Source organism: Acinonyx jubatus, chromosome A1, assembly GCF_027475565.1.
Source record: "Acinonyx jubatus isolate Ajub_Pintada_27869175 chromosome A1, VMU_Ajub_asm_v1.0, whole genome shotgun sequence".
Taxonomy (NCBI): Eukaryota; Metazoa; Chordata; class Mammalia; order Carnivora; family Felidae; genus Acinonyx; species Acinonyx jubatus.
The window spans coordinates 69,970,806-69,996,630 of NC_069380.1; the positions used below are offsets into that span (position 1 = coordinate 69,970,806).

Below are 25,825 nucleotides of genomic sequence, written 5' to 3' on the forward strand. Positions count from 1 at the left end.
GCGCCAAGCCTTCCGTTCTGGACTAAATTACTTTGAAGTGGCGCAGGACGAGCAGTGGTCAATTTTAACTCTATAGACTGGACAGAGCTCTGGGAGCGGAGATTGTGCGTTTTAAAGCAGAAAATAAGAAGGGGAAACTTGTTTTATACACTCTATACAAGGTTCTGCTCATTGTCAGATATCTTTTATCTTTTATATTTCCCATGAATGATTCATGTCTTGGTGGCTTTGTGTCCTCCCTTTCACCAGAAACTTCATTAGAGAGCTATAAGTTTTCCCATTGATTGGGGCCCTTCACTGAGTGTTTTTCTCCTTCGTGTGCTGGTTATTGTCATCTGACTTGAAACAAGTCTTTGCTTCGTGTTTCACCTTTAGTACATTTAACAAACCTGACTTTTCAAAACCACTGTAAGCTTATGGAGAACTGCTTATTGACATTACTACCAATAATAATAATAATAATAATAAAACTATTTGCCTTTTATCAGTTTTGTATCAGCTAACATAAAAACAAGCAAATGTTCAGCCCTGTTCAAATGGATGGCCAATCACATTAGTTTAAGCCACTTGAATTTTGTTGCCATGATTCTAATTTCTAACACCTGCCTTAAAATGCTGAGCTAGGTTACATAGATCAGCTAAACTTGTAAATAAACCACAAACTGGATGCTACCCGCCCCCTCCCCCCTCACCCCCCCATTACCTGATGTGAGCAGTGTTTAATGTCCTATTCATTCAGCATGTAGTTAACTCAGTACCCATCTCAGCCCCTGATTTTACCCTTCTTTGTGCCTGGATGCCTCTCACTGTCCCTCCACCTTTTCCTCATACTTTTTACCCTTTTACTTTAGAGAGTAGGCACCAAAGAAATGCTAAAACTCACTTTTCAGATTTTCACTGATTAGGATCTCTAAGGACATTATTAACAAATGAGTGCAGTAACCCCTAAGATTTATGTTAGTGTTACATACAACTTACAGGGCTTAGTCTTCATAAATATTGTATTTTCTAGATTAGATGGTAAGTTAAACCAAGCTGTAAAAATATTTTATTGCTAGGGAGAGGCTAAGAAATAAAGAGCTCAAGAAGACCCAATGTTCACCAGTCAGCAACCTGTTCTATTTGTAAAAGAATGGCAGAAATAGGCCATTAGGCAAAACATGAGCAATACATAGGAAGAATACCTTTATTAAATTTTTTACTTCATAATCATTCTTGCTTTCTTTCTATTGGAGGTACACATTTTAAGTTTTTATTTTAGGTGTATCAGGAACCAATAAATCTGTGGCAGAGTAAACCTATGCATGGCAAAATACATAAAATACATATTCCTTTGTTTCAGAATAAATAAACCTGTAGCATAATAAAGAATAGTGCAAACTACCATTGAAAAAGTTGTATAAATAAAACAACTCATTATAAATCAGGAATATTTTGTTCTAATAAGTTTACGATACATAAATTATCCCCCCGAAGTTCATACCTTATTTTGTCTATTTGAAAGAGCTTTGAAAGTGAATAATACGAAAATCAAATAAACTTTAAAAATGTAGAATTATTTTATATTCAAGTTTTATGGTCTTTTTCTTTATAAAGGAGGGTCTGCATGTTTCATATTCACTGTAACAATCTGAAGACAACATTGAAAGGCTTTCAAAGTGACAGCACCATGCACTGTACTAGTAATAGAATATATCTATAAACTATATATAATCTCGTCAACACAATGCAAAAAAAACATGCAGGAAGAGTCCTGGTTTTCACATTACGTTGTTCATTCAAGTAAGCTTAAAAATATATTCCCCCATTTTCTTTCCTTTTTTTTTTTTAAATAAACCGTGGATCATAAACGACAATCTTTCACCAAAATGTATAATATAATTCTTTGGTGTGCTTTGAACTCTTCCAGGAAAACAAAGGATGATGTCTGAAAATAAATTAATTCAACTGTACAAATAATAGTGTTCACATACAAGTTATTAACAATGACAAGACTACATCAACCACTCACAGCACACAAAACAAATTTCTACAAACCCTGGGGAGGGGGTGTCTTCAGGGTCTCTGAGGATAAATTAGTGCTCTTTAGTATATTCGTATGATGTTTATGATGGACTATATTTTGCACAAGATGTGTTGCATGAAGTGAAAATAAATTGACTAAGAGTTATTGTCCTAGGTCCTTGACCTTTTTTATCCTAGCTTGACAGCTCTGGCAAAGGTCACACATTCATCAGTGTTTGGTGGTAACTAGAAACCTTTTAAAAATTTTAATATGTATAGCCACTCCCTCCCCTCTTTTCATGTAAATCATACACTTCGCACACTGTCGTTTTCAAATGGGATAGAATTCAGTGTGCTTAGTGCTCAGGTGGGAAAAAATGCATGAAAATGCAGTTGCGGGCATTGAAAAATAAAGACTTTTTAAAAGGCTGATACAACAGTATAAAAGAGGGGTTGGCCTGTCTTAAAAACAACAGCTTTCCCAAAAAAGTAGGCATGTTGCCAACATCACACCTCCTTAGACTTGCCTGTTAATTTTGGCATCCCAAAAAACTTCTCTAAAACTTATCTTTTTATGACACAAGGAGTTTGGACGCAGTAAAAAGGCAGCATCTGCGATTTCAGATTAAAAAAAAAAAACCGTAGAGAAAAAAGAAAGCACTTGAATTTCTTCTATTTTATAAAATATCACAGCTTCACAGTTGACTGTTGCAGCAGCGTGTTCTTGTCCCCACTTTTGCGGGAACAATCACAGTAGCACAATACATGGAGACGTAATAAGGTTGCTGCATCTTTTTCTTTTTAAATCCTACAAGCAGGGTACTGAAGAGATAATCCCGTATAAAAATACTGTGTTAAGATGAGAGCAGTAATAAAAGAGTGGAAAGTTAAAATCACAACTATTAGAACTCAAAGGATTTTTTTACAAATATTTTTGGACACAGGTACAGTCTAAGATCTGTTGGCAATGCAGCAAGTGTGTGGTTTACAATCAAGAGGCCTTTTCAGAAATAGGGCCCAAGGAGGAGGCAAAGAGGCTCCAGAGAAGCCCTCGTTATGGTGTTAAAGGCAATCTCGAGGCACTCCAGGAAATGCAGAGGGCCTTGGTGCTATGTTGAGTTCCGACTTAATGCTTTTTCTTGCTCATTTCGAAATATACATATATTGAGTCAGCAGTGTGTATCTCCATTAACCCTTGGTACATTTTGCTCCTAGCCCTGTTCCCCTGTAACCTACAAGTCCAGCTTGGTTGGGTTTTGTTTGTTTGTTTGTTTGTTTTCTAAGGGAAAAAAAAAAAAAAGCCCAAATATCTTAATTAAATTAATTAAATGTACAAACACCATAGGGTTTCATACTGAATAAATAGGGCTAATTAGACCCGGTGGCAAGTCTGAGTCAAGGGTTTGTCTCAGGCTCGGCATTGTCTCAGGTTAGGATATGGTCCAAGGACTCCCACTTATTACTTATTATTATTACTAGTAAATTCTAATGTATCGTCCGCGGGACTTCAGAGTTCCCATACATCTCTTCGTCTTCAGACTCGGAAGTGGTTCCGTTGCTGGAAGGTGTGTGAAGGTGGCTGGGGGCTCCACTGGCCTGGCAAACATACCACTCATTGAGGTTGGTCACCTGAGGAGACAGAGTGCTAGAACGACTCCTGGTTGGGTCCAGCACAGGGGACAAGGGGGCACCCACTGGAGTCCCCACTGAGGAGTAACCAAGGGCTCCTGGAGAAGGTGGTGGGGACTTGCAGTGAATCTTCATGTGCTTCCTCAGAGAGCTGGGGTGAGTGTAGGACTTGTCACAGCCTCGGATCTTGCAATAGTAAGGCTTGTCGCTCGTGTGGACATGGGAATGTTTCTTCCGATCGCTGCTGTTGGCAAATTTCCTGTCACAGCCATCAAATTCACATTTGAAAGGCTTTTCCCCTGCAACAAAACAGAGGGCAGGTCAACAATTGCTTTTCAGAGACCCCTCACCTGAGAGAGAGAAATCTTGGAACAGAAATGAGGATGCATTTTCCCATTCTCTCGAAGACCAACCCCAGCCTGGTTTCTATTCCTAATTCCTACGTTCCAGAAGGCAACAGGGAAGGGACACTAGGCCTGTGAGTGGCTAGATGTCAGTCCCTGCAGTACCAGAGGGTTCAGGGAGATGATGGCTAGAGCATGATCCAGGATGTAACACCAAAATCCAACAAGGACCCAGATACCCGTGTCCTCACTGCCCTCAAGGTCTGTACCTGCAAGGATACAGGCAGATCCCCTGTCAATATAAATGCTAATAAAATGATTCTTCCAAAGCCACAGCTTGGGGGAAGGATATAAAAAAAAGAGAAAAGTAAGCACATTACACTAAATTAAAAGTGAAGTGGGGGAGGTGCCATGCAATTATAATAACGGCATTTTGTTTCAGAGCGTCCCCAGGATTCCACCGATGGGAAAGGAAATAAGGCAAAACCCCGTTCTCTTTAGAAACAAAGGCACCTGTGAAACACACAGTCCCATCACTAGATTTCATATAAGCCTGGATGGGCAGAGGCGAGGCTGTTGGCCTCTTCTTTCTCCCAGCTTTCCTCACAACTTGCAGGGCGATTAGGAGCCTTTGGAACAGAACCTCGGAAACGTGAATAAAGACCACAAGCTGCAACCAGAACTTAGCTTGTACCTGATGCCCCACGGAAACGTATTCTGACAGCCTTCTACCCCACTTAATAGTCAGAAAAGGGACTGTTTACCACAGTCGTTGGCCCATCGTCCCTTTCTTTAAGCTGCTCTAACCACCCCAGGAACACAATACCTTTAAACACAAGGCCCTAGTTCAGGGAGTGGACATGTTAATAACACAACTAGAAATTCAGCCACAACACCTCGGTATTAAAAAGCATAAAAGGAAGACAGCAGGTAGCAGTAGGAATTTTCCTTCTCACCTAAGTATCTATGAACTTGATGTATTTGAGTCATAATTGAACCAGTTATCTCATACATACTATTGTTTAATAATATCTCCCTCATATTTAAATGATTTTTAAAAATTAAGTTGAGTTTCTCTACTGAATTTCAGCACCTACTCTGGTGGCTCACTAGGTATGGCTTCTTCCTTGGTTTTGGATATGTTTCTCAAAAAGCAACTATTTAAGACAGTTTAGTGTACATAAATTTTTGTGGTGAATTTCCATATACAACTATTTCAGTGTAGTTTTTTTTCTTTTTCTTTTTAATCTCACCAATGACAAAGGCTTGGATGCCAGAGTGTGTTAACACATCTGAAAGTATTCAGATGCCTGGACTATAACTTCCCCTACCTCTAAATACTGTTTAAAAATGAAATTAAATATTATTCAAATACACTTCCTACACTGATCTATAGAGGGGAAACACAACAACAAAAAAGTTAATCACTTTTCATAAAAATATCAGTTATCTATCCTGATCTGAGTTTTACTTTTAAGTTGGAGATAATTCTAATTTAATATAGCATTATTTAAAAATTTATAATGGGCCTTCCTTCCGTAGGGAGGCTTGAGTGGTTTTATTCACCCTGTGCAAATGTGCAGTGTCGTTTGGAGTTGTTCCTGTCCTCGCTAAGGATCCCGGATTGTGAAGAATACAGTAGCTCTAAGCACTGCTGGTCCCACCACTGACCACGATGAAGAGAAACAATTACGCCCAGAGAAGGGAGATATGGAATGGGGTGGGGGGTGGGGGGGAGTAGAAAAGTAGGGATTAAGGTAATATTAAGGACGAAAATAGAAGGAAAAAATAAGTAAAGGTGAAAGAATTGCTTGTTTTATTCAGGGGGCCTAGGCGGGGAACAGTGAGCAAATTCCAGCTAACTGGAAAGGGTGAGAAACCCCAGTGTTTACATTTCAGATTCCGACAGAGGAGTCTATCAGAATCTAACTACTTGCAGAATCTGAGAGAGTAAAGGAGGCTACGTGAGCTGCTCTCTGTTCTACCAGTTCCCTCTCCCAGAGAACTCGAGTCTGGCCCAAAGGAAGGTTATAAACCGAATGGGGGTGGGGATGGGAGGAACGTGGGTCAGGAAATGGGCCTTCGGGAGTGGCCTGGGGATTATTCCCTTTGATCAATCTGTTCCGGGATTCCGAATAACCCCCAAAAGGGAGAGCGCCTTGGTAGGGAGGGGGTTCCAGAATGGTCCCTGTCCGCACCCAATCTCGACTGCTAAGCGGCCTAAGGACCGCCAAACCCCCCTGGGCACCGGTTTGAGCACTAACGTGAGGCGCCGGTACCCCTCCCTGAGGGCCTCGGCGAGAACCACTCTGCCACCCGCAGCCGGGCAGGAAACGCAACCCTGAGCACGCCGTGAAACCAGAAAACACTACTGCCCAGGGGCCCGCAGCGCTCGGGATCTCCGCCCCCGCCGTGCGCGCGCGCGCACGCCCCTCTCCCCCTGGACTGCCGTCGGAGGGAGCCGCGACCCGTGGCAGCTTCCGCGCCAGCAAGTTCCAGTTCCTTGCTCCACGGGGGAAGAAACTGTCCTCAGGTCCGGCGGCGGAGAAGGAAAGGTCCACTCTCTCTCCGAGGCCTGCAAAGGCGGGAAAGGCCCAAGGCCGCAGGTTCGGCTTTCAGGGTGCCCATAGCGGACGGGGTTGGGGGCGGCTTCACCTCCCGCGCCCCGCGAGCCCCCTTTACGGTTCCAGGCCCCTGTCCTGGCGGCAAGTGCCAGGCACAGGGGCAAACAGCTGGCTAAGCGGGCCAGGGAGTTTTTCCGAGAGCCTCGTGGGAAGTTTCCTTTTGGAAAATTCCTTAGGGTGGACCATCTCGATTAGAAAAGCAGGGGGCTGGCCAACGGAGTTCCCGGAAAGATGTGCTCCGAGCCCAGCATCGGTGCACAGGAGGCCTATCAGGTGATGGCCGGGAGGAGCCAGGCCCCGGGCCCAGCCCCAGGCCACCCTGACCCGGCTTGCACCACGCAGAAACCCCTGATGCCCCGGGCTCCGGCTGTTGGCCAAGCGTTGGGCCCACGCGCGGCGGCTGCCTCCTTGCCGCCCAGCGCCGATAAATCAGCCAAGTAATTACTAAATGTAAACTCCAGTTACTTAAGTGTCCTCCGAGGGGTAATATTGTCTATCTCTATAAATCCCGACTGCTCGCGCTCATCAGCGCTTCCGCCCAACGCGCTAGTACGTTCGATGGAGGCACACGACCCACAGGAAATACCCCACCGCCCCACGCCGCAGCCGCCTTTGGGATGGGAGGGGTCCGCACAGCGCTGGGGGCTTCCCCCAAGTTCTTGCGGGGGGGGGGCAGGTACCAAGGACCGCAGGAGACTGCAGCTCACCCTGCCCTCCTCCAAATAGAATCCTCTTTGAAAGGACAAAGCCAAGTTCTCTAGCACCTTGCAGGGTATGTGTGATAAAATGTGTGTGACAGCTGTATGATACTGTATGGGTATGTATGAAGGTGTGTAAATGGGGAAGTGTGCGTATATGAGGGTGTATGTGGAACATAAGCGTGTCAGGGCATATGGGTGTTCCAGCTACCAGGAAGTGGGGGGGGGGGGTAGTATGTGAGATACGGGTGTGTGAAGTTGTGTGCTGTGTGCACGTGAAGATGTATGTGTGGGAAACGTGAGTGTGGGGGGGGGAGGGGGTCTTCAGGGCCCCAAGGGCGCATTTCTATGGCATTTTGCACCACGCCCCGGAGGGACAGGACCCCTCCCCTCCTGGAAGGGCCACATTGAGCTGGGCCTGGTCGCCTCAATATCGGAGTAAATCCCACGTGCCCCCTCGCACGCCCGCGCTTCGGAGCACGGTGCGGGCTCTGCCACCAGGTGGGGAGGGAAGAGCCACCAGGGCGGCTCCAGCTCCGGCCCCCCTTCCCCATCGCCCTCCCCAAGTTCCCGGGGCCGGGCGAATGGGGGCTGCCGACCGTCCTGGGCTCCTTCCTGCTCCGACTGCTGCTGCTTCTGTTCCGGGGCGGCGGCGGCGGCGGCGTCTGGAGCGCGTTGCCGGTCCCGGCGGAGGGGCTGCGAGCGCGCTGGAGACTCCACCGTGTGGGAACCCAGCGCGGGGCCTGTGTGTGCTATCGAATTACTTATTCATAGAAAAAAAGGGGGGGAGAGAAAAAAAAGAAGTCACATGTCCGGGTTATACGTATGCGAAGAGAAGCAGCAGAAGGAGGGAAAAATTAAGGCGAGCAGGAGGAGGAAGAGAAGCAGCGGCGGAAGCGGCGGCGGCGCGGGAGGCGGCGGCGGCGGCGCGGCCGGGGACAGACACCCACCTGTATGAGTGCGCTTGTGGATCTTGAGGTTTTCCGAGCGCGCGAAGACCTTGCCGCAGCCCGGGAACGGGCAGGGAAAGGGCTTCTCGCCCGTGTGCACGCGGATGTGGTTGATGAGCTTGTATTTGGCCTTGAAGGGCTTGCCCTCGCGCGGACAGTCCTCCCAGAAGCAGACGTGGTTGCTTTGCTCTGGGCCGCCCACGTGCTCCACCGTGACGTGGTTCACCAGCTCGTGCATGGTGCCGAAAGTTTTGGAGCAGGGCTTGGCGCCGCCGGCCGGGGGCGGTGGCGGTGGCGGCCCGGCCAGCTCCTCGGGGTCGATCCACTTGCAGATGAGCTCCTGCTTGATTGGCTGCCGCATGTAGCGCAGGAAGGCCCCGGCCGCCCCTGGGAGGTGGGGGTGGTGCTGGTGCGGGTGCTGCGCGGGCGCCGGCGGCGGCGGCGGCGGCGGCGGCGCCGGGGGCGGCGCGTGGTGCTGCAGGTGGGGCCCCGGTCCGGCTGCCGCGGCAGCAGCAGCCGCCGCCAGGTTCAGGTTTAAGTTCACGGCTCCGTAGCCGTGCAGGGCGGCGGCTGCAGCGGCCGCCACCGCCCCGTAGTGCGCATCCCCGGAGCGCGGCGCGAAGGGCGGCTCGGTACGTCCGTACAGCTCAGCCGCCGCGGCTGCCGCGGCCGCCGCCAGCCCCAAGCGCATCTGGCCGTTGAGCGGGTGCGGGTGGCCGCCGGGGGCTCCCGGAGCGTCGTGCAGCGCGGGGAAGAGCGCCGGGCCCCCGCTGCCGCTACCGTCCGGGCCCGCGTAGGTGCCGCTGGCCGAGATGAACATGCCAGCCGAGTGAGGAGGCGGGGCCGAGTGCTGGGGGGAGCCTGTGCCAGACCGCTGCTCCCCTCCAAGAGGGACCCCGTGCATGGCCGTCGCGGGGGCCGTGGCGGAAAGGTCCCTCCGGAGGACGAAGTCCCTGCTGTGGCCTTTGCCGCTGCTGCCGCCGCCGCCACTGTCGGTGGCGGTGTAGCCCGAGAGGGCAGGAGGAGGGGGAGGGGGAGGAGGAGGGGGTGAAGGGGAGGGAGGAAGAGGAGGGGCTGGGGGCGGGGGCGCGGAGGGCTGCGCGCGGCCGCTGCCCCCGCCACCGGGGTAGGTGCTGGCGCCGGGGTGCGCGACCGAGGCTGCAGCGCGGGCGGCGGCCGCCGGCGCCTCGGGATGTGCCGGGAGCGCCTTTGAGGGAGGGCTGAGGCCGAGCGCGCTCGCCTGGGCCATGTGCTCGGGTCCGAGCGGAGTGATGGCCACGCCGGGGTCAGAGCTCAGGTCCCGAGGGCGGAGGTGCGTGGCTGTGGCGCGGAGTTGGGAGTGGGCGGGCGGGCTGGCCAGCGCCGGGAAGCCTGTCATATTCTGAAGCGGCCTGGCCTGAGCCGTTGCCAAATCCGCTAATCTCAGCGCTGGCGGGTTCCTCTTGCTCAAAGGGGGCTCCATCAGAACTACACAATCAGACCCATAGACCCTCACTGGGGGGACTTTTTTTTCCCTCTGCCCACCTTCAAAAACATGTATATATTAGGCTCTCTTTAACTTCTTTGTCCTGGCCTCCTAACTGCGTATTCCTGTTCCCACTCTGTCCTCCAGCGATTGGCAGAGAGAACACATTTGAGCTGCACAGTGGGACCGAGATTTTGGAAATGGCATGGGTGGGATTGGAGGGAACATCGTGATTGACAGCAGCCACGACTGCCGGATTGGCTCCCATTCAGGCCCTCGGCCCAGCGGGGATCCGCCCCCGTGCTCGCAGCATCCTTCGCTTTCGCTTCGCGCCCCCTCCTCCCCTGGAGCCCTACGTCCCCGCCTTCCAGGGGATGCCCAAGTTGCACTTGCAGAAAGTTTGTGCCGGGCCTGCGCGCGCAGCGCCCAGCGTTCCCATGACGCGCCTTTCGGAGAGCGTGCGCCGGCACGCGGCCGCAGGGCGCGGGGTGGGTAAGGGCTGAGGACCACCCCCCCCACCCCACCCCGGGACAAAGGGGGTTGGGGGATAGCCCCCAACTTCAAAAACCTCCGCCTCACCGCACGCAGCGACTCCCCCAGCAGCATCCAAACACTTTCTACCTCCTCCGTTGGAAGAGCCCTGGGCTGCTCTCCGGAAGAGGAAGGTGAACCGTGTGCCGGTCGTCATACTTGTAGAGGTGATGCTAGAAACTTCTTATTTGGGAAGGACATCCAGTCTGCCGGGCGCTCAAGTAGAGCGCAGAATGAGGGAAGATATTAAAGTCTTATTGGTTGCAAAACAACTTAAGTGATTTGGCTCCGCAAGACACCAGGTGAAGTCAAAATAAATCTTTCCCGAAAAGGAACCGTTTACCTCGACTTCTTAGCTCATGCAGTCCTTTTCAACGTGGTTCAGAGGAGTTGGCTTGAAGTGTAATCTCACTGATCGTCAGTTCTAGATCTGCCAGTTCCAATTAGATGTACGGTGGTGGGGGTGAGGCAACACCCGGCAGCGATTCTAACTTTTGCCTTTCTGAGATACAGTGGCAGGGCAGGCCGAACAGCAGCTCTCCAGAGGGCAGCGGCTAAATAAACAACATCCTTCATGCAGAATTCCTCTTTTCGGCCCAGAGAGTACTCCTTATGTGCGCCTCAGTTTCTTTGAAAGGGCCATAAATTAAAACTGATCCAATAAAATGAATATTTTAAAATCAAGCAATACCTTTGCTATGTATTTACTATTAGAATAATCTCTTACCTTGTCATTGTTTTCTAATATACTGATCTAGGAGGCGAGATGTCTTATTTGAAAACTGTAAACTGGCCTTGGGGCGGGGGGAGCGAGTCCCATCCTTTTCAAGGGATTTGTTATCAAATCACTTGACAAAAAGAGATAGGTTCCTGCATCATTTTGGGGGGAGTAGAGAAATGTGGCATCCCCAAATTTCAGGGTTATTGCTGCCCAAAAGTGTCACTTCAGCTCTTAAAAAGAAAGCATCTTAAGATTTTGTGATGCTCCAAGATGTTCAAAAATTAAAGTCAGGGTTTTTAATTTTTATTTTGTTGCCTTGCATAAAATTGTTTTTAAAAAAGTGTTATTGACTAAAATGTGAATTTTTTTCTTGGGGGGAGGTACAAAAAACAAGTTACCAGCTTGATTCATTTGCAGTCCAAGTAAAAATAGACTGCATAAAGACATCATCTTAATGGTCCCGAGAGATGGTCCGGGGAAGTTGTAAGAAATATTTTCAAAAGAACTGATTCGATGGCCCCATTTACATCGGTGTGAGCAATGTTTAACAGGCAACCTCACTGTAAGCCTTGGGAATGTCATTCCTCTTAGAAAACTGACAAGCAAACAAAGAAAACACTACAATCAAATTTCAAATAGTTTTTTTTCTTTCGGCTTCAATGAAGTTCAAATACGGGGAAATAAGAAAGGCATGAGTGCAAACACAATGAAAAAAATTAATAAACAACAGCGACAAAAATCCGCATCTGCGTTTGGAGAGGATGAGTCCTTTCACAATTTTCCTTTCAAAGACTCAAAACGTCTCAAGCCAACCAGGCAAAAGTGGAGAAAGGACTGCCATCTCTGTGGATGGGTAATGGGGAAAGCATCATATTTGGAATTGTCACTCTCAGGACATTTCAAATGAGTTTCCTTTATTTGAATTTCTTGGCAATGAGCATCACTACTTCCATAATGGCAGCATTGCATTCAGTCCTGCAGGTTATAAGTAAAAACAAACCAAAAAAATGAACGAATAAAGAAAGAAGAAAATAAGCACAACCTACCTTTTAATATGGACTATTGAGCATTTTTATTGTGCAATAAAATGAGTACCTCCACCCCCTTCAAAATAGCTTTTCCTCAAAATTATAACTGCTTTGTTTTATTGAATTGCTGAAATTTAATGGTTTAATGGGTGAAGGCATGAAGGAAAGGCTGTAAAAATGTGAATAATGGTGCAGCAGAGCCGTGCGGAATCTGGAACCCGCCTCCTTGTACAACTCTTGTTAAACACAGCATGATATGTATCTGTCATCGATTTAATATGTCTTAATTCAAATATAGCTCCCTGATCAATTTCTTTTTATGGAAGCCTTAAAAAAGAAAAGACTTTCTTAGGAAATAATAGAGATTTGGATGATGATTAGAAAGAAAGATATTTAAGTACGCTTAATGAATATTTGCAAATTTATGGCCAAACCCAGACTCTAAAAAGATAATTGACTCAGGTAAATCGACTTGAGATGCTAATTCTTAAAAGAAAGAACTGGGAGCAAAATTTCAATCAACACCAATAAGGCGCCAATAAACTGCCTGCCAATTAAACCTGAGAATAGGCCTAGCTAGATGGTCACCAGGAAGGCTCACAGTGGATTTCCCGGATTGCCTTTCTTTATAACAGAGCTTTTTATTTTGTAGACGCGCTTTTTGTTATTGTGATGACCCGCCTGACCCCAGGTGCGCTGTTTCTTTTTCAAGCCGTTTGGGAGCCAAATCAACCCCCCTTAAACCTCCCGAGTTTCTAAGGACCCAATAACTGTGTAACACTTCCTAAATAAACACCAGCAATTTCTAGGGCGCTGAAGAAAATAATAATAATGGTGTTGTTGTGTTTTGTTTTAAACAGGGGGGTATAGAAGTCGTTATGCCAGTTTCCGTCGGTGGATTCAGCCCCATATTTCTGCGGTGGTGATGGTTGTCAGGGCCGACTCTAAAACTCATGCCCTTGTCTGTGCTTTTGCAGTGGAGATGCTTGTATGGAGACAGCAGCAACGTGGCCATCTATGGAAATGCCCTTTCTGGGGTCAACAGGTGCTCCTGGGGAGCATCGATTTTCAGACTTCCCCTGTTGCACCCCGAATCCCAACCTTCTCCCAGAGCCAAACAAAGGCATGAGGAGGCTGAGGAGGTACAGAAAATGCCGAGCTGGCCCGAACCCGGCGGCACCGCCGCGCTCAGCTGCCTTGAGGCAATAGGACCCGGTCGCGAAGATGCCTAGGCTGGCGCTTATGGCTACCCGCTGCGCAAAAGGGGGAGGGGGGCTGTGACTGCGGCTCCCCGGCGCCCTCCGTTCGTCACTGAGCACAGCCAAGTTTCCTTGTGATGGGTGTGGGCGATTAATAAACTTAAAGGAAGTGAATTGGACATTTCCTGGCTTTTGAGCCTTTGTTTGTTTCTGCATGCAGGGGGAGGGGGAAAGCTAGGGACGGTGAGGTGGACAAGAAAGGATCTGGGGGACCCACCGAGCAGCCTTTCATTGCCCTTGCAATTGCTTTACCGCTCGCCAGCCCCGCGTGGTTTCAGCGAGGAAGTCCTTCTTGCTGAAGGACAGGGTGCCCGCCGGGTTTGGAGCCCCTAGTGCCATTTGGGCCGCACCAGAGCCAGGTTCAAGGGTGAACAGGGTGCCCCGAGTTACTCCGGGGTTCAGAACACTTTTGGAGCCCAGCCCAAGGGCGCCAGTAGGTGCTCAACCGGGAGGAGGAGGGTTACGCCAGCAGATACTGGAGGAAGTGGAGAAGGAGTACACTCAGACCTCTCTAAAGCCCGCGCAAGGTGGGCAAAGGGACCCACAAAGGTTCCTTTTCATTGAGCTTTGTCATGCCCGAAGTGATGAGGACTTTGGGTTCAAGGCTTTTCTCAAATTAGGCTGGCTAGGCGTCTAGGCAGTGAGGTACCCTGCCACCTCTCTCGGCCCCAAGCCTGGCTTGCACTGGGCAGGTACCAGATCCCCACACTTCCGCCTTCACCACTCCAGATCTAACCCCGTGTGAGCTGCCAGCCAGCCCTGGGGGGTTGGGTGCTCCCAAGAGCTGGGCAATTTTCAGCCCTCTGAGCGTCCCTCCCAAGGTTGCCTCTCCTTCCTGCCCTTCTGAGCTCACCCTGATTCCTCAGGCTTCACGGTTACCAGCCGGGCTAAGAGTAACCTAAAAATGTGCTTCTTGCTAAAGTTTATGATCCCTGTTCCATGTACATGGGCTTAATGAGAATTCTTTTTTTTTTTTTTTTTTTTTTTAGGACACAAGATTGGGACTTTGTAGGCGTGACTGAAACGTTGGATTTGGGGGTTGTTTATTTGGATAGTCAAGAATGGGACCCATCCCATGTCTACCTGACCTTGGTGCTTAAAAGCCCTTCAAAAATTATGGCTGTCTTTACTTCCCCATTACTAAAAAATAACTTGAGTAAAATTGGCCTGTCATCAAATATTCTCATTTGGTTATCAATCATTTTTACCCTCAGAGATGGGGGTTGTAGGAGAATGGCCTTTGACCCACATATGACCATTAGGATTGGTAATTTCTTGGGAAATGCCTAATTGTTGTGCTTTAAAATACACTTAGAAGGTCAAAGCAGGAACCACAAAACTCTCTTATGTGTTCACAGTCCATATAACCACCCAATATTTATTTATATTGGATCCCAGATGTGCTTCTCCTCCCCCCGCCCTTCATTCTTTATCTTTTAGGATGTTTTTGGATGAGAGGTAAAAGAGAGGCAGAGGTTGTGTGGGGTTTCTTTTTAATCTCAGATTTTGTGGGCACTTTCTGCCATTCCACACCCCTTCCAATACCTATACTTCAATATTTGAAGAAGCCATGGAGGCAAATCAAATACTGACACGTTGACGGATTTACTTGTGTAAGCAATATGGTTGACATATGGCATTGTTATTTATGAATGACAGCATAAATTGTATTACAAAGTCTATTGCAATAATACTGCAGTTTATTGGAAAACTGCTCTCCTGTCACCAGTATTCAGCCTCCCTGGATGTAGTTCATTTGGGAGCCCCAAGGATAACGGTCCTCAAAATAATTAAACACATTCATGTACGCTAATGCCTCCTGTTTGGGGTGTGTTTTTCTTTTGCTTTGTTTTGCAGTAGAAACACCTCCCATCAGGAAAGAGGGGACAAAGTCAGGACAATTAGTTCTCTTCCTTTTGCAAAACCACAACCACTGTCAGATAGAAATGGCGACTTTTTTTTTTCTTTCTGAGTCCCTAATGACAAATAGACAAACATTTGCATCCCTATCACTAAACTGCCAGTGAGCATATATTTTATATAGAGAGTTTTTATAAGCCCAGTTACAGAACAGTAAATTTTAACTGTAGGAAGAAATTCTTTTAGCAGACTGGAGAGGGCCTTATCCTATGGTACCTCCCCACCTCCACTCAACCTCCCCCTTCTTAAAAAATGGTATTTAAAAGTTACAACATTGGCTGAGATTTTCATGATTTCCCCTTCTTTCACATTGCAGATTCTCTCTCTCTCTCTCTCTCTCTCTCTCTCTCTCTCTCTCTCTCTCTTTTTACATTACACTTCTCTGAAGCTCTGACAAAGAACTTTTGTTCTAGGTGGGTTTCACAGAGGGGGCTCCCCCACCACACATGTGGTCCTTCATGGGTCAGGGGTCGCCCAGCCCAGGAGTGGCTGAGAGGGCTGAATCAAAGGTGCCCTGCAACTTAATATCCTGTTGATGATCTTGTTGAATTTATGAGTCTGTGATACTGAGGATGGTGCTAAAATCCTCTTTTTTTCTTTTTTTTTGGCCTGGTGTATATAGACAGCTGATTCCACATTTGTTTCTCTCATCTTTACCCCCTTCCCACCCCTTTCCTTAAGAGGAAATTAAAATTTTGAATAGTATGGACACAGAGTATTTATGTTTTCCAATTTAAAGGTCAGTTTTGTTTGCTTGTTTGTTTTTGGCTTCTCCTGGCTGGCAAGATATACCTTTGTGTGTGTGTGAGAGTATGTTGTATTGTGTACATACACATTGTTTTTATGTATGTGTGCACACAAAATACTGGTCATGCTACAAAAGAAGTCAGTCAACCGTTCACAGAGGCCCACAAACCACAACGAGGTGCTCAGCGAATGAGTGCCTGGGTGTTTGATGGGATTTGCCGTTTTTGAAGACAAATTCTCTATGGCAGGGGAGAATGGACGCCAGACCCTGAGCCCATGGGCCGGCCGGCCGGGACCATCCACATGAAGCAAAGCCCCAACTCTGTCCAGCCCCAGGCACCCACCCCGCGGGGGGAACGACGAGATCGTCAAAGAACAATTTGGGAGAACTTACAAACGGGGAACATGTTTGCCCGATGGAAACAGTTGTGGATCCCGGGGGTCTGACACCGCCAACGCGGGCCCTTCCTGAAACCTGTTGAAAAACTGATCACTTACAAGGTACAGAACGCAGCCTAGCCGCTTTTTTCCCTTCTGCCAAGGAACCCAAATCTACTTTTGAGGCAATGACTCTGAAAGCCTTTGCAGTTTTTTTCCCCCTTGCTTTCTTGCTCTTCTTTTTCTTCCTTAAAAAAAAAAAAGAATAATAATAAAAGAATAGTGTGTTATGAGGGAAAGGGGCTTTGCGGTTTGTAGAGAAATAAAGCACTTCTAAGAGGGTATGGCGACATGACTTTGAACTTGGCTCAGCTCCTCTGTGTCCTGCAGAGAGAGAACTGGAGCCGGGAAAGAATAGTCAGGAGGGCCCAGCCCGCGGGCTCTCCGGCGGGAATTAAGGAGTCTGCCCCACCACCCGGTTGCACGCGGCCCCCGGAATCTACCGTGAGCCAGCGCCCAGCCGCGCCAGCCCGAACCGCAGGCGCTGCAAAAAGGGAATCAAAGCGAAGGTAGAGAATGGGGAAATGAGGAGAGGGACAGAGGAGTGGGGAGGAGGCGAGAAAGTGGGAAAGGAGGAAAACTTGAAGTCTGATGGCTGGAGAAAAGGAGGGAAGGGAGGTTTTTAGATGTGCAGGACTGCAATTCTCATGCCCAATCTCTAAGAAAATATTTTATTTTGTAAATATTTTTGGAGTAAGCTTTTCCAATATTCTCCCTCACTCCGACCCCCCATATAAATTGATGAATAAAGTAAACAAGTGTGCAAGGCTGTGCACTGGGCAATTTTTTATTGATTCAATGTAGCAAGGCAGCCTTTTCTCCCTGGAGATTTTCTCTCTCTCTCTCTCTCTCTCTCTCTCTCTCTCTCTTTCTGTCTCTCTCTATCTCTCTCTCAATGCCCTTTCTGCTTAGGGGGTTGGTATTTGCGGCCCACGCCCCCAACCCCCAACAGAGAGAGAGGTGTGTAGAAAGGAGAAACATTTCCTCCTTTCAGGTAAGGCGAGAATCTCCAGCTTCCAGACAAAATCTCGGGCTTTCAGACAAGAAGACCCAGACTCCTTCCTTCTTGCCACCCTCCAACCGCAACGAGGGGTGGGCAGCGGGATGGCACAGGGCACCTTAAGCAAGGGGCTGCGGCCAGCTCTGACCTGCAGACACCCGCTTAAGCCAGGAGAGCCTGCCTGTGCCGGCGATAGAAAGCCCGGGTTCGTCCAGCAATAGCGAGCAAGAGTTGTCTTCCCGCGTTTTTGTTGATTCACTTCAACATGAACATTTTAAATGCGTATTGATTATTTTCTCTTACTTGAATTTTATTTCAACTCCCATAGACTTGTAAATAAAAGCAATTCTCGGAGCCAGCTAGGCGAAGGAAGGCTCTGGCTTCAGGCCTTTCATTCACACCTCTGCAGCCTCCGGGCCCGCGGTAACCCTCTCCCGTTACCTCTGGGAGCACAAGCTTTCCGCAGCGGGATAGGAAATGTCCCCAACGGCCAACCAGGAGCCGGGGTGGGAGGCCGGGAGAGGGGGGCGGTTGTAGCCCCAGAGCCGCGAGGAAGGCCTGGCGCAGCGAAGGGAGCAGCCACCCGGCCCCGCCACCGCCCGAAGGTGTGGAGGCATTCCCCGCTCCTGGAGAAGCAGTGATTAATATCTTCTAGCAGGTTTAAGCCCTACCGGTCTGGAGGTTTCTTCTCTGGAGGCCCTGAGCCTGACCCTCGGTCAAACTCCAGCCAGAGCCTTGCCTGGCCGCGCGCCTCCGCCGGCCCCATACTTCCCACCCCACGGTGGCAGCGGCTGGGGCATCTGGGCATCCACCCCGAGGATAACACTGTCTTTAAACGACTTCCAATCAACTCCCTCCCTCCCGGGGGCCGCTGCCCAGTGTTTACTGCTGTAATCGGAGCGGGACGCGAGCGGCGGGGGGAGCAGAGCGCGCCGAGCTGGGGGTGGGGGCCACAGCCTGGGAGGGGGGTGGTGTCTGGGTGAGTGTCCAGAGACCAGAAGGAACGGGCAAGTCTGGTTTTACCTGGGCCCACCATCCAGCACCTGTGTTTTCAATACCACTAAGTTTAAAAAAAAAAAAGGGGGGGGGTGGGGGGGAGAAGATAGCGTGCCAACCGATCAGGGGACCGGTTCCCGGGACGCTCCCCACCGCGCGCTCCCGACGGGGCCCAGGGCCTGTAGAGTCCCGGCGCGTGGAAACCTCTCGCCCGGCGAACCCGGTTGCCAACCAAGTTCTCGAGCGACCACGACTGCCCGCTCTCGGTGCCCGTCAGGAGTGGCTCGGGTCCCCGGGGAGTCGGTGGCCTCTGCAGAAGGGCGCGAGTGCAGGGTGCTGTGTCCTCCGGACCCGGCCAAGGGCACAGTGACCCCGCGGTCCAGGCCAGCGCTACGCCGGCCTCCTGGCTCCGGGGAGCGCAGCGGCCAGCCGCGAACATGAGCCGCGGCGCCGGACGCTCAGGCGAGGAGCTGTAGGCTGGCAGGCCGGGCTGGCTGGGAAGATCCGCGGGATCCGCGGCTGCCGGGGCAGCGGGGAGCTTCGGGAGAGCGGGGGAGGAGTGTCGGATCAGCCGCGGGGCGGGGGCACCGGATTGACGGGGCCTCGGCGGCCAATGGCCGCGACGGAAGGGCGGGCGGGGCGGGAGCCGCCGTTAAAGGGGCGGTGTGACCGGGAGTCCCGGCCTGGAGCGGGAGGGAGAGAGAGAGAGGGGGAGAGGGGGAGAGGGAGGGAGGTCGGGGCGGGAGACGTGGGGGCGAGGCGGGGGAGGGAGAGGAAAAGGAGGAGACAAAAAATTTAAAAAAAAAAGGCTTGCGGCGGCGTCTGTAGCGCCCACCGAAATAAACAGAGGTAGAGGTGGTGGCGAACGAAGCCCACCGCAGCAGAAAAGGGGGGACCTGATTTGGCTTCTTCGCACTTGCTCGGGTCTCGGACACCGGTCGGTCCTCAGGAGTGCGGCTGCCGGCTCCGGGTCCAGCGCCCCGAACCGACCGGCGAGAGGGAGCGAGCGAGCTAGAGATCACTTTTTTATTGTTGTTATTGTTTTTCAGCCTAGCCTCCCCTCCTCCCCTCCCTCTGCTAGCCTTCTCCCCTCCCACAGCCCCAATCTCTCCTCCTCCCCCTCCTCCTCCTCCCGCACAACTTAAAGAAAGAGGGAGCGGCGCGGCCGCTTCCTTCATCTGGGGGAATTCGTGGCTGCTGCAAGTTTACTACGCGAGGCGCAGCCAATGCCAAGCGCGGAGGACGAGGAGGGCTAAACACCTCGGCCGCGGCTCCGAACAATACCCGCCGCGCACGGGGCGGCGCGAGTAGGGCCGCGGGGGAGGGAGCGGCCGACCGAGCGCGCTGCAGAGCGGGCGCCCGGCCTCCGCCCGCAGCCCTTGTGCCCCCGCCGCGGTCAGGTGGAGCCGCGGGCGCGCCGGGCCGGGGCGCGGAGCGCAGAGCTCGCCTCCGTCCCCTCCTCGCCCTCCTGCCTGGCCCGTTGCACAGCCGCCGCGCTCGGGCACCGTGGCCCCGCCGCTGCTGTGATTTCATTCTGCCGGCGCCGCTTGGTGCTGCCGGGCCCCGGGTCCGCGGGGCTGGTGAGCGAGTGAGTGTGTGCGTGCGCGCGCGAGTGCGCGCAGGGGTGGGGGCCGCGGCGCTGCGCTCGCCCCCCGTTGGCCCCCCTCTCCGCTGAGCTCCCCACACCTCCCTCCCGCTCCCTCCTCCCGCCCGCCCTCCCCTGCCCTGCCCGCCCGCCCCCGCCGCAGCTCCTTTAATACACTTTGGTTCTCCGCCTGGCTTTGGACTCTTCTCCTCCTCCACCTCCTCCTCCTCCTCCTCCCGCGCCTCCTCCGCCGCCGCCTCCTCCTCCTCTTCCTCTCCGCGCCTTCGCTCCGCGCCCGGCCGCCGGAGGCAGATCCAGGCGGCGGCGGCGGCGGAGGCGGCGGGCGCAGGAGCGCGGCTCCAGGGGCTGAAGCCGCCACCACCACCGCCGCCTGCGCTCGGAGCCAGGCGGCCGCTGGACGCACAGCGCGCGGGGCGGGAGTGGGAGCGGAGGAGGCGCGGGGCTCGCCGGGGCCGGCGGGGCGGGTGGGCGCGCTGGCCATGCTCCTGGACGCGGGGCCGCAGTTCCCGGCCATCGGGGTGGGTAGCTTCGCGCGCCACCATCACCATTCGGCCGCGGCGGCGGCGGCGGCTGCTGCCGAGATGCAGGACCGCGAACTGAGTCTGGCCGCGGCGCAGAACGGCTTCGTGGACTCGGCGGCCGCGCACATGGGCGCCTTCAAGCTCAACCCAGGCGCGCACGAGCTGTCCCCCGGCCAGAGTTCGGCGTTCACGTCGCAGGGCCCCGGCGCCTACCCCGGCTCTGCCGCGGCTGCCGCCGCCGCCGCCGCGCTCGGGCCCCATGCAGCGCACGTCGGCTCCTACTCTGGGCCGCCTTTCAACTCCACCCGGGACTTCCTGTTCCGCAGCCGCGGCTTCGGGGACTCGGCGCCGGGCGGCGGACAGCATGGGCTGTTTGGGCCAGGAGCTGGCGGCCTGCACCATGCGCACTCGGACGCGCAGGGTCACCTCCTCTTCCCTGGCCTCCCGGAGCAGCACGGGCCGCACGGCTCTCAGAATGTGCTCAACGGGCAGATGCGCCTGGGGCTGCCGGGCGAGGTATTCGGGCGCTCGGAGCAGTACCGCCAGGTGGCCAGCCCGCGGACCGACCCCTACTCAGCGGCGCAGCTCCACAACCAGTACGGCCCCATGAATATGAACATGGGTATGAACATGGCAGCGGCCGCGGCCCATCACCACCACCACCACCACCACCCTGGTGCCTTTTTCCGCTACATGCGGCAGCAGTGCATCAAGCAGGAGCTCATCTGCAAGTGGATCGACCCGGAGCAGCTGAGCAACCCCAAGAAGAGCTGCAACAAAACTTTCAGCACCATGCACGAGCTGGTGACCCACGTTTCCGTGGAGCACGTCGGCGGCCCGGAACAGAGCAACCACGTCTGCTTCTGGGAGGAGTGTCCGCGCGAGGGTAAACCCTTCAAGGCCAAATACAAACTGGTCAACCACATCCGCGTGCACACAGGCGAGAAACCCTTCCCCTGCCCCTTCCCGGGCTGCGGCAAGGTCTTTGCGCGCTCCGAGAACCTCAAGATCCACAAAAGGACCCACACAGGTAACTGCGGGCCGGGACAGGGATGGGGCGCGGAGAGGAGAGAGGCTGTGGTTGGTTGGCTGGGGGAAACGCGCCGACCGCCAGCCCCTGCTCTCGGATGGGAGGTGTTTTTGTGTACCGGAGACAGCCAGCGGCTTGTTTTTGTTGGAATGAAAGAATAGTATCGGGCTGGGTTTTTCCATGTACGGAAACTGAGTTTTAAATGATCAGTGTAACATCAAATATATGTTTTGGGTGATGCAGTTGCTTCATTTGCTCAGCCTTGGTTAATAATTTCCGTTCTAGATAGAACGCACAAAATAAAACTGCTCTCCAACTCGGCGCCCGGGAATCTAGCCTAGAGAGGATTTTGCCAGCTTGTCTGGATGTGCTTTTCTGCTCCGGCTGTGTGTCTGTGTTGGGTGGCTTGTGTGTTTTCCCACTTCTTTTACTCCGGGTCCAAACGTCCTTCCCGGGACTGTTTTTCCATTAAATGAGTCTGATGCGAGCCGAAACTGTAGAGCATTTCTTGTTTAAAAAAAAAAAAAAAGTGTTTTTAAAGCCTATTTAGGGGTAGGTCACGGGGCTTTACAGTGGATTCGCAATAGTTTGTGAAAGTCTCTGATGGGCACCAGAGGGTTTGCGATTCCAAACTTGGACCAACAACTCGGTCAGAGAAAACCCCGGGGCAGCGCGGCCCCGCGGGGCAATCGCGTGAGAAGAGGGAGCTGCAAAAGAACGCGCCTCTCGCCTCATAGATTATTCATCTCTGACCAGGTCCCAGCCAAAATCGTGCCAGACGATTTCCTAAAAGAAAGCCAAATGTTTTAGCAACTTCCCCCGTCAATATTTACTCCAAAGTGGGGATGCGCCAGCGGCCTATTGTTCTCTTCCGGGAAGGGAGGGAGCCGAGGTGCGAGACAAGCTTTTAACAAGGTTTAAAATTTGAGAAATTTATTTGCATGAAATGCTTTCGAGTCCTGTGTCTGAGCGGATGTCTTTAAAAAACAATTTAGGTGCTAATGGAATTTAACGTTAAATGGCCCCCTTTCCAAGAGGAACGATGTTTGAGTTCTCACACCTCTAAATGACTCCAAGCATTTGGAATTCTGGCAACAGGATGCAGGGACCGCCAGAAAATTAAACAGGGAGATTTTGAAAGCCTTTGCTGACGCCCCCACCCCCCACTGCCCAGCCTGTGCCTATGCAATCGCTAGATGTTGTCTTATCTCTAATATTTACCTTTTTTCCCCCAGCTTATTTTAAAATGACTGGAAGTGAGACTAGAAGAATGGTTAATTTAATTTGCAGAATTTTGGATGAAAAATACTGGCTCAGTTATGATCCACAGTCCCATCCCCAAACAACATAGCAACTCCAAATGTAATTGCCTACTGGCCCCAGAGACAAACCGACAGCAGCCCAGCAGCCTGTGTGATTTTGATAATGCCCTAAATATTTTGTCATAATAACAGCTTCTCCATGGCGAGACCAATTTGTTAGAGGCTGCGAATCCAAGGAGCCCTATAGAAAGGTGGGCAGGACGGGGTGCTACCCCAAATTCATTATAAATCTCAGGAAATGGGTGTTAGTCTGGAAGACAATTAAAATATGACATAAATGAGCAGGACTGTCAGGTGGGAAGGCAGTTAATTTCATCTTCAGCTACAGAGGCGATCCGACCTGGCTAAGGGACCCAGGCCCTTCCAGTTCCTCTTTCCTTCTGGCAGCGGCCTTGTTCCCTCCAGAGTGGGTGGGGGCTCCGGGAAGGTCTGGGTGTGGGCAGCAAGCGCCCCTGTTTCTATCCACAGGGGAGAAGCCGTTCCAGTGTGAGTTCGAGGGCTGCGACCGGCGCTTCGCCAACAGCAGCGACAGGAAGAAGCACATGCACGTCCACACCTCCGATAAGCCCTATCTGTGCAAGATGTGCGACAAGTCCTACACGCACCCCAGCTCGCTGCGGAAACACATGAAGGTACCACCGGGGAGGCCGGGAGGAGTGTGAGGCCGCTGGCCCGCGGCGCCGGCTCCCAACCGGCGCGGACAACCGCTGCCAGCCTGGGAAGGCCAGGGTTCCCCGGGGCCCCGGCGGGCGGGGAGGGCCTTTCTTGGAGGTGCTCTCCCCCGGGAGCCCGGCCCCACAGCAGCTGCACTCACACCCAGTCCCCTTTGGTCTCCCCTCCCGGCTTTTGTCTTGTAGGTCCATGAGTCCTCTCCGCAGGGCTCCGAGTCCTCCCCAGCCGCCAGCTCAGGCTACGAGTCGTCCACGCCCCCGGGGCTGGTGTCCCCCAGCGCCGAGCCCCAGAGCAGCTCTAACCTCTCCCCGGCGGCTGCGGCGGCGGCGGCAGCGGCGGCGGCGGCGGCGGCGGCCGTGTCCGCGGTGCACCGGGGCGGAGGTTCGGGCGGCGGCGGCGCGAGCGGCGGCTCCGGCGGAGGCAGCGGCGGCGGGGGCGGCGGCGGGGCGGGCGGCGGGGGCGGCGGCGGCAGCGGCGGCGGGGGCAGCGGGACAGCCGGGGGCCACAGCGGCCTCTCCTCCAACTTCAATGAATGGTACGTGTGAGAGCCCGGGGCCTCTCTTCCTCTCCCGGTCCCCGCCCTGGCGCAGCCCTCCCGGTGGCGAGCGCTGAGGGCACCCTGTGATGTGTTGTTAAAATTATGAATCTGATTTTTATGATGATGAAAATGATTTTACCAGCAGAAGGATTTTTAAAAGTTTGTTTTTGTTTTTGTTTTTAAATAATCTAGGCATGAAAAGCAAAAATATCCCTTCCGGAGTCTCCGCTGAAAACATAAAATAAGAAATTAAAAAAAAAATAATAAAAAATAAAAAACCCATAAAAATCTTGAACCAAACCCTCCTTCCCTTCCCCCCATGCCCTCTTTTCCTTCTCACCCACTTCCCAGTCTTCTGACAAACTGTACATAGCGAACTCCTTCCTTCTCCAAGGTGGTTTTAATGGCTTCTTGGTGTATAGAAGTTTGTCCATTTGTAACTCTCCGGATTGCGTTCCTCCCTGCCTTTCTTCCCTTCTCTTCCCCAAGTGATGGGCTTTTTCTTTTCTCTTTTTAGTTCACCCGGTTTCTTTTTAAGTAATGTGGAAGAAAATGGTTTATTTTGTATCGTGGTATTGAATATTGTGTTCCTTTTTATGAGGCAACTTGATTGTAAACTTCATGCAACTATAGACTGGAAAAAACCGAGCCGTGCCAAAGTCTCCCTTCTGTTTCTTCAACACATTGATCCACAGCACACACACACCACCACCACCACCAACGCTTGTGAATGTATTTTTCTGTTAGCTGGGTTTACATGTGATGTTTTAGTGCTTTTGCAAGTTCAATTTGTTAGTTCCTGTATGAAAGATTGTGGGGGAAAATAAACGTTGTGCCGTTAGCTTTTCCGTAATAACACCCTTCCTTCTGTAAATACCCGTTACCATATTTATCCATTTGTAATTAAATTATGGTATTAACTTGCTACAGAGGAAACAATATTTATAAAGAATGTTTCTTAACTATAAATATGTACAATTGTGGGCATAAACTGTTTCAGATTTTTTATTTGAAGGTTTTAAGTGGTTTGATCATTTCTTGTGATATGTTTTGAGAGTAATGCATACAGAAATATAATAAAATGTGTTGAAACTGCATGAACATACTTTTTTTTTTTTCTAGCAGAGTTCTTAAAGAAAAAGGGGAAGGGGGCAGCTGAGGGTTGACATGGGTATGGAACAGCTGCCTAAATGAAGGGGAGGAACCACCTTACCTTCTAGGGAGGAAGGTGTATGTATGCATAGGAACCAGGCCAAAATGCCCCTTTGGCAGAAAGTCTCAAAATTATTTTCTATGTCCTTTGTTTGTAGCTGAGAGTGAATTAAATTTTTGGAAGGGCCCTGTGAGGACTGGTGGCTGGAACCTTCAGAGTTTCTAATGGCTCCATTATCTGAGGGAGTGCCTTTCTTTCAGCTATTTGGACTGGATTTAAGAGCACTAAACATTTCCTTATTCTTTGTTTTCCCTCTTCCCTGCCCCCTTTCCTCTCCCTCCCTCTGAAAAGCTGAGGTACAGTTATTTTTAATTGCACATTTAAAACTGAGCTGAGTACTTTGTTTTTGAACTTGGCCCGGTGATTATAGTTTAAGGGCCCTTTTCTACCTAAAGTGTTTTCTTGGAATTTCAGAGAGCTTGCTCAAGAAAGTCTGCTTATCCTCAGGGCTGCTGCACACCAACAAGGAAGATGTTAAAGGGAAGAAGGTGACAGAGTACGCTTTAATTTAGGAGAATAACAAACCCTTGGCTCAAAACAAAAGAGAATCTCTGCAAGAATTCAGTAAA

The 25,825-nt window shown here is 51.4% G+C and overlaps 2 protein-coding genes across 2 annotated transcripts; one reads left to right on the forward strand and one right to left on the reverse strand.

Moving 5' to 3' along the window:
* Positions 1 to 1,168: 1,168 nt before the first annotated feature.
* On the reverse strand, positions 1,169 to 9,726 carry ZIC5 (Zic family member 5). Its single transcript, XM_027065162.2, has 2 exons — positions 8,250 to 9,726; positions 1,169 to 3,932 (listed from the first exon to the last, which is right to left on the reverse strand). Exons 1-2 carry the CDS (start codon positions 9,709 to 9,711, stop codon positions 3,490 to 3,492), a joined length of 1,905 nt encoding a protein of 634 aa, XP_026920963.2. The 5' UTR covers positions 9,712 to 9,726; the 3' UTR covers positions 1,169 to 3,489.
* A 9,329-nt stretch (positions 9,727 to 19,055) lies between these two features.
* On the forward strand, positions 19,056 to 25,138 carry ZIC2 (Zic family member 2). The gene is made up of 3 exons (XM_053217523.1): positions 19,056 to 21,511; positions 23,302 to 23,465; positions 23,691 to 25,138. Exons 1-3 carry the CDS (start codon positions 20,440 to 20,442, stop codon positions 24,048 to 24,050), a joined length of 1,596 nt encoding a protein of 531 aa, XP_053073498.1. The 5' UTR covers positions 19,056 to 20,439; the 3' UTR covers positions 24,051 to 25,138.
* The last annotated feature ends 687 nt before the right edge of the window (positions 25,139 to 25,825 follow it).